This window comes from Callorhinus ursinus, unplaced genomic scaffold (genome assembly GCF_003265705.2).
Source record: "Callorhinus ursinus isolate GAN/ISIS: 27379988/994484 unplaced genomic scaffold, GSC_fseal_2.0 scaffold5, whole genome shotgun sequence".
NCBI lineage: Eukaryota > Metazoa > Chordata > Mammalia > Carnivora > Otariidae > Callorhinus > Callorhinus ursinus.
In genome coordinates this window covers 34973367-34990097 of record NW_027397067.1, presented here as the reverse complement: position 1 = coordinate 34990097, position 16731 = coordinate 34973367, and the positions used below count along the sequence as shown (strand labels likewise).

At 35.3% G+C, this 16731-nt stretch overlaps 1 protein-coding gene across 1 annotated transcript in view; it reads left to right on the top strand.

The window, feature by feature from the left end:
* The first annotated feature begins 665 nt into the window (after positions 1 to 665).
* The window catches only part of CNGB3 (cyclic nucleotide gated channel subunit beta 3), a 136778-nt gene continuing 120712 nt past the window's right edge, over positions 666 to 16731 (top strand). The window contains exons 1-3 of the mRNA XM_025870561.1: positions 666 to 776; positions 4246 to 4321; positions 13795 to 13921. Of these exons, the coding sequence (XP_025726346.1) occupies positions 666 to 776; positions 4246 to 4321; positions 13795 to 13921 (314 nt within the window). The remainder of the gene's footprint in view (positions 777 to 4245; positions 4322 to 13794; positions 13922 to 16731) is intronic.

Below are 16731 nucleotides of genomic sequence, written 5' to 3'. Positions count from 1 at the left end.
AATCATCATTATGAATCTGAGATGAACATTTAGGCTATTGGGAATGCAAAGCCTCATTTTCTCATTTTCCACTATAGTTTCTAAGAGTTCCATTAATCTGATCAATTAATAAAATACTTATTTAAAAAAGACCAGAGGGACAGAAAAAGGAAAAAAATAGTTATCTCACGGTGTGAGACTAGAGATGGGAACTCTGGGGGAACTCTTCCTTATAAGTCCTGTTCCTTATATTATAAGCCCTTATGCTAATATTATTTTTTAATCATTTGCATGTTACTTTGATTAAATTAGATAGATGGAGATGGGTAGGTGGGTAATTAGAAAAGAAAAATAAATAAACAAACCAATGGGCAACGTGATCACATTTAAACAATTCAAGTTAACAGTGAAGTTTTGTTTAATCCTCCACTTATAAACTATTCTCAGGGGCATTTTGACTCTTTAAAGTTCATAAACAGAATTCAAATCACCCAAGCAGAAGTAATTTGCTGCTTTTAAGCCAAAGTCCTGACTAGCTACAGAGTTGCCTCTAGGAATTAACGAGAACAAAATCCCGATTAAACAACTAATTGGCTTGTCTACTAATGAAAAGAAAAACAAAGTACGTTGCTCTACCTTAAGACAGAGTCGTAAAAACAGAAGTTTTCAGAACCACCTCAGAGAAAATGTTTAAATTGTTGACAATAAAATCCAACAAGGTGAAGCCTAGAGAAGGGAATGATGAGAATAAACAAGGTCCTGATCCAAGCAATCAGCTTTGGCAGTCCACAAGACAGGTATGTACTTACATTCCTAAATCAGTCTTGATTATTATCATTTTTGTCTAGTGATGGATTTTTGTCCAGTGTTTTAATATATACTGTAGTATGTAAGATTGCTTTGTTGTTTCACTTGCTACCATTTGGGTCATGCTGTTTGTCTTTGGAGTTTTATCCATATCATTTTATACATACTATATATATTTGCTTTATTTTTTATATATTTGCTTTAAAATGATTAACAAATGTTTAGAAGGAGTTGGAAAAGCCAAGTAGGGCTTCTTGTTGCTGATTTACACTTCTACATAATCCAAAATGAAATAATTTCTCAAATATTAAATGGGCTATATGAATTAGTTTTCAACAAAGAATGTCAAGCATCCTGGCTGTGGTAAACTACAATTTAACAGTAATTGCTCTAGACTAGGAGTTCTTGAAAAGGGAACACTTTAGCCACTCAGGACAATTGGCAGTGTATGGAGTTATTTTTGATTTTCACAGCTCAGGGGTAGAGATGTTACTTGCATCTAGTGAGTAAAGACCAGAAATTATGCTAGAAATCCTAGAATGTATAGGACAGCCCTTCACAACATAAAATTATCCAGTTCAAAATTTCAATACTGCTGAAGTGGAGGAACCCTGCTCTAGATAAGTATTTTTCATAAATTCTAGGTCTACTCATCTGTATAATGAAGATAATACCTGCTTCATAGCCTTGTTGTATAAACTAGAGACAGTATATCTAAAGCGCATAGTAGAGGCTTCCCAAATGGCAATTATTATTATTATTATTACTATTATAAGTAATTTGTGTTTATATGACAGATTTAAGTCCAAAGTGATAATTATATGATCAATACTCACTTACAACTATCTATAGAATAATTTTCACAAATTACTGACTAGATTTACCTAAAAGTGCTACGTAAGATTTTTAGAGCAATAATTATTTTCCCATCTAAAAGAATTGGATGAAAGATGTCAAGTACAAGCAGGACTGTACCTCAGGGACTAAAATAGCATGGTCTAATGATTCAGGTTTAAATGAGCCTAGAGTATAGAAAACACCAAGATTACTTAGCATTGGCCCTGGAAAATTTGCCTTTCATTTCCGATTAACATTGACTGCAATGGAGAGCAGATATGGAGGATGTGCTTAGCGTTGCTTCATGAGAGTGCCCTTGACTTCTTTCTAATTCTTATCCTGAAATAAATAATCCCATGCTTTGAAAATTATTAATATGCTTAAAAACTCATGGAATATCGCAAATGTTGAACTGAGTATTTTCCTTCAGCTAGTCTTGTGTTTCTTGCTGGGAAAGTCACTACAATGATATTTAACGCCTACCTATCATGATTATTTTTCAAAAGAACACATAAAAATAACTAATATATTATTCTCTCAGAGAACATAATAGCTAACAATAATTACTATGTGCCAGGCAAGGTGCTAGCCTCTTCCAATTTAATACTATTGTATTAAATCTTCAGAGTAACCATGAGTCCTGTTATAATTTGCTGCTTACATACAACTAACAACTGGCAAAGCTTGGATTGGAACGCTGTTCTATCTGACTTCAGCACCTGAGAGCTCAATCTCAAGGCTATACTTCTTCAGAACAAATGAATATTAGTTGAATCAACTTTCTAAATACTCTACTCACAGGATAAAGGAATGTTCAAGAGAAGGTGAAAAGAACAAAAACTCCTTACAGAGTTGTCTTTCCTTCAGAAACAGTAATACTGAAGAAGTACCTACAGTAGACACAGGTAGAACAACTCTTGTGTATATCCCATGACATAAATTATCCCATAATTTATGGATGTTAACATGAAGTCTACTGGCATCATGTTATATCTTAAAAGGCATATTTTGGGAAATTATTTGCATCTACTCTTTTGATGTAATAACACGTTGGTAGAGGAAATAGAGTTATTCTCTAGTTTCAAATATGCTAAAGTATTAAAAATGACAGAAAGTTAAAACCATTTTTATCCACAGAATATAACTTTTTAAAATGGCATTTTAACAACAATTTTCTGAAATACAAATAGATGATTTGAGGCCTATAAGAAGATATTCAGGAATGAATAAATCAATTTACATTGTTCCTTTAAAGTGTCATTTAAAGAGTTAGTTCTTAAACCAAAATAACATAGGTGACTTCCATTTGTCAATAACCAATAAATCAAGATCTGCAAACTCAGACTAATCCAAACTCTCATACTACAGAATAAGACACCATTCACATAAATCTACATTTGTATACATGAAAAGACTGTGATGAATATGTTTATGAATAGCATCATAATATGATGTAAAAGTACTTGAAGTGAGAAGGCTTTACCACTACTCCATAATATATCCAGGGATCCATATCTTTCTAGCCTCTTAAGCAATTTCCTACTCAATAACATAAGAATAATAATAGCTGTCTTGCCTAACACATATGGTTACTGTCAGGCTTAAATTAAATCATCTGATTAATTTATTTTCCAGTTTAAAATGTTCCTGACATACAGTGCCTATAAATAATGTCAAACTCCACATCAAGGCTTATGAGACTTTCAAGGCCCTTGTCCCTGCCTATTTAGCTAGCTTTATTTTCTCACACTTTTTCCCATTCAACCACTTCTACTTTAGTCTCCCCCAACCTCCTGTATACAATCACACCTTGGACTTTTGGTGAGCAGGCATCCTCTGCCTGGAATATTTTCCATGCCCTGTTCATCAAAAAAAAAAAAACAAAAAAAAAAAATCATCTTGATTTGTAATAGTCTCCTCCCTTTCCTTCTACTCTGGTAGAATTGACCCCTCCACCTTTATGCCTTGTTCTAGCCTCTACAGACATTGTCTCATCACCTATAACATTTCCTTGCATTTACATTTTTGTGTGTTTTTTTTTCCCTACTAGACTTTAAACAGCTTGGGAGCCAACATTTCTATGTTCTAACCTTATATCTTATTTCACTCTGTCCCCATAGGAACATCCTCAGACACACACTGGCCACATCCAGTGAGACATACATACATTTCAAAGGAAAGCTTAGATGCTCAAATGATGAGGTAGAGGCAAATGAAATCACAAAGAGAAGAAAAAAGAGAGCTCTGAATTAAGAAACTAGACACTTTCTTCTCTCCATCACTTTAAGTTCTACTACTAAAGACATAGACCAAGACCAATAGTAGGGCTGTGGGGAGTGAGGACTGAAATTGGGAGGAACATGTGCCAGAGAGATGCAGCAACCACACTGAGAAGAAGAGTGCCTGAGGCCAGCAAGCTGTGAAGGTCAGGGTTGATTATGCAATAGTAGAGCCAAGAATATTCATTTAAGCACAAGAATTATCATTTGTAGTATACCATAAACAAATGATAAACTTTAATGATTGGCTTGTTCACTGAATGAAAACCTCTGTGTTATATTTTACATTTAAATTTACTTTATGTAAATTCATCATGTACAATCTTTATTTTGTTTCTTAAAGGGAGAAAACAAAAGTGAAAAGAAATCTCTCCAAACCAAGATGACTCCCGTTGAAGAGTCACACACCAAAATACAAGGTCAGAACCCAAATCTATAGGAAAAAGATCTATAAAGTAAAATGCATATCTCTCCAAAATATGTTACCTTGACTAGGTTGATCACCTAGGCTAAATCATACTTGAGATACCTTAAAGATCTGAATGTTTACAAAAATATATATTTCTTCATTCAGTCACTTACTCAATAGATGTTTTTTATTATCTACTATGTGCCAGGCATCGGTCTATGGACTGGAGCTATAGTAGCAAACAATTTGGGCCAAGTCTATGTTAACATAGGCATATAATGAACAATATAATTTCAGATAAGGGTTATAAAATAATAAAACTGATGTTGATTGTACATGTTTAAAGTTTCAATGCTCAGACCTCTGCTCTTCTTCCTTTAAACTCTCTTCATTAGAAATCTCATCTACTCCTAGGGCTACCATAACTCATTCTTCTGTTAGTGATTCCATAGCAGACCCAATTCCTTTTTTAAGACCGTGTAGTATTTTCTAAGTAACCACTGGAAATATACACATGTATGTTCTGCTACCATTCTGTTTTACTATGAGTTATTTTATAATAGTGATTGTTTCAAATCAATAGTTCTTCTCACATAAAAATACAACCTTAATGGTTTGAAACCAAAGATCACACTTTGGGATGAAAGTTTATTCTTATCCTTGTTATTTTTGAAGTGTATTTATAAGCTTAATTTTTCATAGCTGGTAATAAAAACTCGTGTGGAAGCTTCATTTAAAAGAGAAGCTTTTTGAGTGGAAAGGGAAAAAAATAGTTTCATTTAAATCTGCAGACTTAGCATGTCTTCAAAGGCTTTAATAGGAATAACAGTTATATTTAAGATATTTTGTTTTGAAAAAGCAAAATTATTAGTGTTTAAAGATAGCCTTTTATATGTGCTTGGTATTTTTATATTCTTCACTTCAAAACATGCAGGTGCAATGTCACAATATCTGCAGATGTTGATTTCTGATTATAGAACTCTTATCTTCTGCAGAGCGTGGTTTAATTTTTATCTGCCATGGAAATGAAGAACGTAATACATTTTGGATTCAAATAAAGACAACTTTCTAAAGTCCTCTTTTGATTATAATCATCTTTCTTAGGTTTCCACTTCACTTATAGTACATTAAATCCTTCTTTAAAAAATGTTTTGGTACCAGTAGAAGATATGTAAATGACTTCCTTAGTAGTTTATGATACATACTAAGGTGACTTAGTATGGAAATGGATCAAAGTTAGGTGCCCATAGCTAGTATGGTATGTTAGGTTGAATAATGGCTCCTCAAAGACATCCATACCCTAATCCCTAAAAATTATGAATTTGTTATATGAGGTGGGGGGAAATGCTGATGTTATTAAGTTAAGGATTGTGAGATGGGAAGATTATCCAGAAGGCCTCAATATAATTAAGGGAAGAAGGCAGGAAGGTCAAAGGCAGAAGAAGATAGGATGATGCAATATGAAGATGGAGGAAGGGACACAAACCACGGAACACAGGCAGCCTCTACAGGTTGGAAAACAATAAACCCAGTGTTGTTCTAAGCCTTTAAGCCTGTTTGCTACAGCAACAGAAAACTAATCTATATGGCTTCAAAAAACTCTACTTAATTTTTTTTAGTTTTATTTTATTATGTTATGTTAGTCACCATACATTACATCATTAGTTTTTGATGTAGTGTTCCATGACTCATTGTTTGTGCATAACACCCAGTGCTCCATTCAGTACGTGCCCTCTTTAATACCCATCACCAGGCTAACCCATCCCCTCACCCCCCTCCCCTCTAGAACCCTCAGTTTGTTTCTCAGAGTCCATAGTCTCTCATGGTTTGTTTCCCCCTGCTTCATTTTTCCCTTCCTACTATCTTTTTTTTTTTAAACATATTATGTATTATTTGTTTCAGAGGTACAAGTCTGTGATTCACCAGTCTTACACAATTCACAGCGCTCACCATGGCACATACCTTCCCCAATGTCTATCACCCAGCCACCCCATCCCTCCCACCCCCCACCACTCCAGCAACCCTCAGTTTGTTTCCTAAGGAAAATACTCTGTACTTTAAAAAGTAACAAAAAAGAAATAAGAAATTGAGTTTTGCTCCAATCAATAACATAAATTCAGTATACTGGCAGTATATTTACTAGAAAAAGCACTTGTTTTAGAATTTGACACGCTTGAATTCAAATTATATCTCTACCACTTAATAGCTTTGAGTGACCATAGTCAAGAGAGTTGACATCTCTGAGTCTCAGTTTGCTCATGTATAAAATAAGGATAATACTGTCATAAATCTTCTAGGTTGTGAGTACAAATTAAATTAGTTACTATATGTAAAACATTTAGCACCAAGGTTGATAAATTCCAGTGTTGATAGAAGTCAGATAGCCTAAATGAGGATCATGCATGCCCTGTCTAAGGAGGCTAGAGGCTGCTTAGCCAACCAATCACTGCCATGTGGGGATGAGAGGCAAGTGCTGCCAGACATCGAGAGAGACGGCAAATACAAATTTTAATTTGAAATCTCCCAATTTTTAAATGTTGACTTTTCTAAGTGTTTCAATATTCTCTTTTTAAATCACTGAAAAAAAAAACTGAAATCTTGTCAAATTTAGCCCATATAACCATGTTGTGACCTCTAACCAACCACATGGTAGGTACTCGATGTTATTCATATGTATGAACAGTGACAACCCTAAACAAGATTCCGAATCTTGCAGTGTTTTTATTTATCCTCTTACTCTTCCCTTTCTTTCGCTCATGCCCTCCATCCCAAATTTGTGTTACAAACACACTGCAAGTGTGGTGTCCTCTCTGGGCCTCCCTGTGCCAAATAGCTGTCTACAGCCAAGATCTCTAGGTTCCAAGTCTAACACATTTCCAGGTCTGTAGAGGTGTCCCAGGCCTTGCCAGTTCCCCACCACTCTCCAAACTGACCTAGGCTGCATCTCAGCCAGCTCAGTTTGGACAGAAATCTGGAAAGCTAAAATCTGCTCTAGAACTTAAAACTACTCTAAAAAATAAAATATATTAACTTTTCAAACATAGCAGAAAAAAGGAGGGAAAATCCTAGCTTGTTTAAACAAGAAACCATTCTTTAGTCCTTCGCAATAACAATTAACTTATACAAATTTATTTTGCCTTGTATGGAATAGGAAAATAGCCAAACTATGTACAGAAATTTAATTTTTAAGAATCAAGAAAGGCTTCCCTATATAAGATCAACCAGTTCAATTGTCGTGCACAAGAGTTACTATAGCTAATTTTAGTAGTATAGTCCACTTTCTGTAACTGTCAATTCTATTCATCAACCAAAGAATAAGGTGGGAATATAGGAACAACAACAACAAAATGAATGAAGCTTTTAACAAAACTACTCAAGCATATTTTTCTGCTTCATCCAAAAAGAAAAAAAGAGAAAAAAACCCTTATGTCGTAAACAATTACAGTTATTTTTTTAAAAAAGATTTTATTTATTTATTTGACACAGAGAGAGACAGCGAGAGAGGGAACACAAGCAGGGGGAGTAGGAAAGGGAGAAGCAGGCTTCCCGCTGAGCAGGGAGCCCAATGTGGGGCTCGATCCCAGGACCCTGAGATCATGACCTGAGCCGAAGGCAGTCGCCCAACCAACTGAGCCACCCAGATGCCCCAACAATTACAGTTATTAAGCTTAATAAGAAATATTCTTTCAAAATGATACCTGATGTGATGATGAACAAAAGAAATGAGAAATGAATGAACACAGCATGTGAAATTTCTGAAAACTTAATCTAGAAAAAAGATAAATATGATGTTCTTTATAATTTGACATGATGAAGACAGCTCCTAACCATGCGGATTTGGCAAGGGACAGAGACATGATTTGGCAAGGGACAGAGCCTTGAGTGGCAAGGGCTCAAGGGTAAGAAAACCTATGTACCCACTGGAACTGGAAAACCATTCAAGGAACAGAGCCAGCCCTAGGAGCTAATTGCTTTCTCTGCCTCTTGCTCATAGTCAACATGGCTTCATTTCTCATGACCACTGCATTTCTCTTTGCATATCTACTTTGGACTGCTCTCACTCCCGTCTACTCCTTTCCCACTCTAAATTCCAAAGGGAATGGTCTGACTTAGATAGCAACCATTATTCCACTGGGCTGAGCCTATCACACCACCACCCAAATCACAGCCAACTGTGGACTGACTGCCCTCTTTAGGTCAGGTGCCCATCTGTGTGCACAATCAATAACCGTTACTGTGTATATGTATAATACAGAACAGAGATGGCTTGCTAAAGATGGAGAGGTAAGGAGAGCTGATCAGCTAGGAGAAGTTAGGCATAGACTTTATTCTTTGTTTTAAATATCAAACAGAAGACCAGACTCTTAACTGAAAACTTCCTCGGTTTCCACTTATTTATAAACTAAAAATTTAAGAGACTCTAACCAATATGAATAGGATGTTTTATTTTTATTTTTTATTTTTCTGATAAAATGCCATATATTTTATAGTTGGGATGATTTAAATATATCTGCATAATTCAATTAAATCAAACTATATTTTTAGGCTTTTTTCTGCTAAAGAATATACCTGATTTGTAAGAAGTTGCATTCTGCTTTCCTGATTCCTGAAACACTTTTAAGTAAATAACAGCTCCTGCATGCCTCATATATGTCAATGCTGTGCAGCTCTGAAAGAGTTAATATATATATTTTTTAAAAAGATAATTTACCCCAGTCGGGCTGGCGGAACACTTTGTGTTTATATTTCATTTTTCTTGAATGAGGTCTTTATCTAATCCTCACAGAAATCCCCATGACAAAAGTATTTCTCATTTTATGGGTGAAAAAACTGTTATAGAAAAGCAACTTATCCAGAGTTACCCAGAGAATTAGTGATATAAGGATTAGAGTTCTGTGCTTAGTACCCAGAACCAGTAACTTACCACACTCATTAATACCTATAGATAAAATGTATTTTCTAGATGAATTAATCCCAGTACAAAAGTACCTGAAACAAAGCATGACATTGAGAGAGGACAGGATCCCTAATCCTGACCCAGTACCAAAGCGACCTTAGATGGATCTGTATTTCTTACTTGTTGATTTATTCATTTCTTTATTTGTGATGATGTATCTTAAAATAAAAAGAAAACTGCCTAAATATAAAAATCCCTTCAGGACTTTCTGGCCCCTTAAGGCTGAGTAGAGGACTTCTAACCTCTGACCCAGTGCGAGGACCCCATCTTACCTCCCTCAGTGCAGTCTCTAGCGTTCCCTGCATACCTCCAGCAACAGGGCTTTCATTGCCTCACCAAGCCATATGTTTCGCTACTAGACAAGTTTAGTTGTTAGAATGTTTGGATTTTATTTGCCTGTTTTGTAAATCCCATTGATGGATCTTTCTTCTGCCTTCTGGTCTATATGAAATAAGTCTTTTCTCTTCTATGCAACAGCCCTTCAAAGAATCTGAAATAACTGCTATGTCACTATTTGGTCTTCAGTACTTTAGCTAAAGACCCTGAGTTCCTTAACCATTCCTTATGAGATGGTTTCCAGAACTCTCACCTACTCCGATTCCTTCTCCTCTGGGTTTTTTAGAGATTACATGAGCATTTGTAATATAAAGTATTACATTTTTCAAATTCTGTGACATTTTAGGACACCCCTTCAGGTTCCATTTTATATGCATCCCTATAATGTTTGCCAGCTTTCTCCATGTCATTTGACAATCCACAAAGATATCATAAAATTTCAAGTATGATCAAAATGTTATAATTAAAATTATTGTAAGAACACTATATATTCTAGTAACTACAAAATTAAACACAGGCTGAGTCAAAAATACCATCTTGAGTGCCAGAGAATAATCATAAATTATACTCTTCTTAAAACTGTGTTATTTATCATTTTATTCCAAACGTTCATTCATTATGATGAAAATGATAGTGTCATTTATGTATGTAATCAAAGTACTCAGACTTAGTTTTTGTTAATTCACCTAACATCTAATTACTCAGATATCGTTGGTGTGTAATAAAAGGAGTTTTGTTTTTGAGACAGAACCCACAATGTATTTGGTGTTTTAAGTTAGAAATTCAGGGGTGCCTGGGTGGCTCAGTCATTAGGCGTCTGCCTTCAGCTCAGGTCATGATCGCAGAGTCCTGGCATCAAGCCCCGCATCAGGCTCCCTGTTCCGTGTAAAGCCTGCTTCTCCGTCTCCCACTCCCCTTGCCTGTGTTCCCTCTCTCACTGTGTCTCTCTCTGTCAAATAAATAAATAAAATCTTTAAAAAAAAAGAGTTAGAAATTCAACCAAGGGATATCATCACCCACATCAAACATTCCAACGAATGAAAGCATTTAAAAGTCTTTCCCTTTTTATATCCATCCAAAAAAAAAATCAACTGAACCAACACCTGTCTAATTCACAGCCATATTCCCAAATTAGGTTCTTTGGATTTCTCCTTTTCCAGCAATTATTTAGTGCCACTGATAAAATGTGGAAGGTTAATGGCTTTCTGTATCACTTATTTCCTCACTTGAAGACAGAAACAGATGTTTCACACCTGCACAGGTCTCTACAATGTGCTGCTACAAGGGGCCCAAGCAGTTTGAAAGTGTATTACAGAGGCCCAGAGTGAGATGCTGCCAGGCCAAATACAGAATCAGCCAGGTGTGTGGAGGGCAAATTCAGTACTCATTCTTGCACATTCAGTAAAAGCAACCATATCAGAACACTTTGATTCCAGATTTTACTATCTGCCAGGGGCTCACATTCCAGGGCAGAATTTGACTAAGTGTACTGATGAGATCTGGCAATTGCTACACAATGTGCAAAGAGCACAGTTCGCAGAAAAGACGTACACTATTCATTTGGGCAGCTACAAAAGCGGGAATCCTGCTCTCCGTGTGTGAGGCTGGGGAAAACTACAATGTGAGGTTGACAAAACTTCACTCCAGATGCCAGCCCAAGATTTGCCGTGTATTTTAGGTTTCTTTCGTGATGAGAATGGTGCAAACAATCTGACCATCTGTTCACACAAACAAATAACATGCTGCATGGATAAAAAGACACCCACACTGACTAGAGTTGACAGGGATCCTTTTGTTTTAAGTCCTCATGAGTATGTTTAAAGTTGTTCTGCTTTGAATCCAAGAATGGGCAAAAACTGGTTTCTCATCTTCACCAAGGAGCTATGATTAAGGATTTATTTTGTAATAAAAATGCTTATCCACAAAGCAAATTAAGCTGGAATTAATTTCTAAACAGCTTAGACCTGCCATAGTAGAGGCAGCGTCATTTTAGAAGGGGTTGGTAATGTCTAGAAAAGATCTAGTAAGGTAAAAGGATCTAATTAGAGTTACTTTAATCCAAATGTTATGATGATAAACAGAAATTCCTTATTAGAAGGGAAGAAAAGAACTGTTACAGAATAGTCAGTAATTTAAATGGTACTAGCAGAAAAGTAATACTGTAAATGTAATGCATATGCTATAACTTGAATGAGTAATGGAAGTATGTGATGCAACGTATATTCACATGCTTTTATAAGAAATGGTCAATAAAGGCCTCTTAAGAAATACTCTGTTTTACAGATTCTGCTTTTTTTATATTCAGAAGGGATATTCTATTATTCTTTTACTCATATTTCTTGTTCTATTTCAATACTAATTTGGGGGCAGGAGTGCAGGTGCTCCTAGAAAAATATATGAACACAATGGTTCATAACACTTTTTTGGCCCAGACTTCTTTGAAGAGCTCATGTTAACCTTAAATCCTCTCCATGTAAAAAATGCATACAACATACAGTCTCAAAAGTTCCAGTCCATGAGCACACTAGACATCTGTGGTCAGAGGTTAAGAACTCTGCTCTAAAAGATCTTACAGTAATTACCTCAGTGTTTGTAGATAGGAAAAATATTTGGCTGTCACTTTCCTAGGCAGCAATATGTAGTATAATGTTAGAGATCTGAAAAATTATTTTTTTGGTTAGATAAAAAGAAATGGGAAAATATGGCTTGACCCAAATACATAGGGAAAATAGGTCTTTCTCTCTTATTTCTACCAAAAGTCTCTTAGAGTACAAAATGACATATTGAAAGTGCAATTTTTTTACTCTGAAATCTGTTTAATACTGATAAGCTCACTAGTATACCACATGTGCTTGTATAAAAAGGACCCTATCCTGGCTTCTCAGTAAGATTCCATATACGGGGAAACATTTCATCTGGAATATAGTCTTTAGACACAGACTCCAAGGATATGATTATAGTAATGGTCTTTTCTATCCAAAGTCAAAGTTAGGAATTTGAAGGTTTCTCATTTAAACATACTACTGTGGTTTCTATCTTCTAGCCTAAATTACTATAATTCCAAAATAAATGTAAGTAGGAGATACATAATGAAGAAACTTGTTTTCGGAAATCCAGAGGTTTAAGCTTCTTAGTCATAAACTTTTGAAAACACTTAAGTGGTGAGTTCATTTTATGATTCCCTTTATTCCTGAAACATGTTCCTGAAAAGTTTTGTACATTGGAAGATTTTAGATGGATCATAGAAATTTTCATATTAAAAGACTTATATGGTAAAAACTTTTGTGAAAGTGATCACCCCATGATTTATCATTTTTGTGAGTCCAGATTTTCAATATTGGATTGGCTTAAGTTTTTCCAATTATAATGTATTACAAAAAAATAAAAGTTACGATTTGAGCATTGATTCTAATTTCCTAAGCACAGTGCATCCAATTAAAAATAAATTAGAAACTGTGGACAATGAATAACCACTAAATTTTGTTCATTCTATTTCTTTGCTCCTTTGTTTTCTTTTTACATTAAGCCATTTACTTTCATTAAAGTCTTCTCCACAATCCAAATATTTACAGTGAATTGATTATTCTCTTGGTACACTACAATTTAAACTATATTAATTAGAAATTGTATTTGTAGGCTTGAAGGGAAATTTTTAATTTTTGGACTGAAAAATGAAACTAACATATATTAGTTTGCATTGTTTATTCAGAAAAGATATCATAGCTAAAGATGATCGGACCAAAAACAAAAATTTGGTTTCACTAAAAAACTAGAAAGCAAAATTCTAAAATAATGTCAGTGATATCACTTCTGCCTGTTTTATTTTTCTGAATTTTATGAGGCTTCAGTTTCAGCCACAAATTATGAATAATACTTTAGCAGAACTGAAATGCCTTTTGAATGATTACTCCTTATTAATCTCAGCTTTGCTAGTTTCAAAGAGGAATATACTATATGAACCTTTTGTTGCATAATACACCAACTCTAAGTATATGTTTTATCAGCCTGAAGGTATCTACAAGATAACGTCTCCTGCATAAGGTCCTACTTTGTTTAGCAGGAATCCTAAGAGAGGCATTCTTAAGACTATTTTGGAGAAACAAACAGGATCTCTGTAATTTATGCTGTCCAATATGGCTTACCAAGAGTGGCATATATTCTTCTGTCTGTATGTTTTCCCCTTTCCATAGGTAAAATCTCCGAGAAAAATTCGCTCAAAGATCCAACCACAAACCCTGACCATCAAAATCCAACAGAATCAAAGGGAACAATGCCAGAGGAGAAACAAATGGAAACTGGGAAAGAAGTCCTAGTCAGGTGAGAATTCAGTAATACACATAATACATGTTAGATATATTGCCCAGACTGCACTGAAGAAATCAAATGCCTATTCCCCGCTTTAGCTGAGCAAAGGTCAAGACAACAGTAGTCACATAACACAGAGGAACTGGCTGGAAGTTAGAGGTTGTTTCTGTCCAGTTCACTGTCCCTTACTAGCTAGTCCTGGCCACTAATCAGGATCTCTAGGCAGCCATTTGGCTATAGGCCAAATCACACCAGTAAAAACATGGCAGTCACACGTCTGAGTCATTAATATCATCATGGAGGGGCGCCTGGGTGGCTCAGTCGATTAAGCGACTGCCTTCGGCTCAGGTCATGATCCCAGGGTCCTGGGATCGAGCCCCACATTGGGCTCCCTGCTCGGCCGGAGGCCTGCTTCCCCCTCTTCCGCTCCCACTGCTTGTGTTCCTGCTCTTGCTGTGTGTGTGTCTCTCTCTCTGTGTCAATTAAATAAATAAAATCTTAAAAAAAAATCATCATGGAAACCACCTACATATTTACTAGGCATGAATTTTAAAAAGAAGGAATTGAAGAGAATATATGATTCTTCTCCGAGTTCACAAAGAAACAGTCATTCCAATTCTGTAAGCATTTTATTGTTTAATTATTATTTCCTTTCATCTGCTAAAGAAAGTGTGGCATGGTAACCAAGAATAATTACAGAAACAGGTAATCTTTATGCCACTGAAGGAATACAGTTTTATAAACACTTCCCACAAAATTATTAGAAATATCACAAAAGAGATGACAATTTCAGTGAATCCACAATAAAACACAACTAGGAGACTCTTCATTTTGCCACTTCTTGGCATGCTATTATGTGCCTGCTGAACCAATTTGAATTGCTTAATTATAGTTAATATAATTGCAGTAGGCTTATGAAACAATAAAAGCACCCTCTTATTTAACAGACAAGAAGAGCTGTCATTTAAAAAGAAATTAGAAGTATCTATTTCTCCCCCCAATTCCCCTCCCCACTTCTTTCTCAGCAGCTCCTCCACTTTGTTGAACTGTGTGCTGCCAATAAGAGAGTGATAAACTAGGACCCAATGTATTGCAGACTGAAAAACAGGCATCAGAAATTGTATTTTCAATAAATACAAATTTGACTATATATGAAATTAAACACGAGCTCACTCTACCACATGCATACACGTAAAAAGTTGTTTGACAAAAATTAAACCTGACATACTATTTAGGCAGAGAGATGATTAAACTCTGGGATAAAGACTAAAATCTTACAACTGAGCTAAGTAATTATTTATATTATTTTTATAACTGTTGGTGTTTATAGAATGATTTGCACTTCTTTTAGTGGGTCATTATTATCTTCACTCTACAGATAAGCAGCCAAGGCACAAGGAGGTTAATTAGTTTGCCACAAGTAATAGGGTCAGTTCAGCCAAGACTGGACTGCACAGGACTTAAATTCCTCAGTGGAACCTTTTCCTCCCTCTCATCAATAAACTTACTTTAATCAACAGCTTAACCTTCTGAACCAATCTCTCTTTCTACCATTCATTTTAGTATACTTAATTTTTTGTAATAACCAATGGTGATAGGTATGTTTTCAAAGAACTGAAGTGGAAGCCATAGCTAACATTTTAGGAATACATTCCTCTTAACCCAAATCCATTTCCAGTATTGTACTCTTCTGAAATATGAAAATGGAAAACTTTCAATTACCCAGAAAGTGGGTCAATCAGCATATCTCAAAAACACAAAACTCCTTGACATGACTTCTAAGACCATGCCTGGTATGCCTCATCCCCTACCTTCCTATCCCTCTACTCCAGTCACACTGGCCCTATTTCAATCTCTTGTACCTGTGAATTGATTTTTCTCTGGAATAATTGATTATTCTTTCTGCAATATAGGCAGCAAAATGGCTTGAGAATTATTGACAAACTGAGTAAATCCAAATTAGCTTAAAACTCTTACTTTATTGTTACATGGCTGGTCACACTCTTCCTCAGGAATGAGTGAAAAACAGCTGCATTGAAGGAGCGACTTTAAAGGGTCACTACCCTTTTTCATACCCACCTCTGCCCATCTTCTGAATGTGACAGAAATTAAAGGTATAATCAATAATATCAAACTGTATTTCACACAGAGACACTTTTGACTGATATTATGGGAATCCTAATGTCTTAATACCATGTACAACTTACCAAAGCCTTCCCATTTTGATTTCATAGGCCTTAATAGTACCACATCTAGAATCCTAGACAGCAGGGTTTTTATACATCACTAGAAAATATCAATTATAAAATAACTTCCAATTGGCAGTGTTATTTCACAGTACTCTCAATGAGTAAAGACCATTTTGGTATTTGCAGTTATTAAAAATCAACAACTTCAACCTTGAGCAAGCCAGGTTTTAAAAAGTTTCTTTTTTCTAGAAAAACATTAAGGATTTGATTGATTGGAGGCAATAGATGCTTGCCAGTGGCTGCTTCTCACCTCAGTTTTTTGAATTTGCAAGAAGTTAGATTATTAATAAATAAAATTTTAAAGTAGATTTCTTGCTCTGAGTGCATTTACATTATCTTCTGCCTTAAGTCCTGTATTGAATAAGGATTATGTGTCTAGGCTTATCAATAAGTGTTGAGAATGCATGTTGTGGATTTTGCTGTCTCTGTGTGAAATACAGTTTGATATTATTGATTATACCTTTAATTTCTGTCACATTCAGAAGATGGGCAGAGGTGGGTATGAAAAGAACTAATAGCATATATATACTGTACTATATATACTATAGTATATATAGTAAATCTGTAAATATA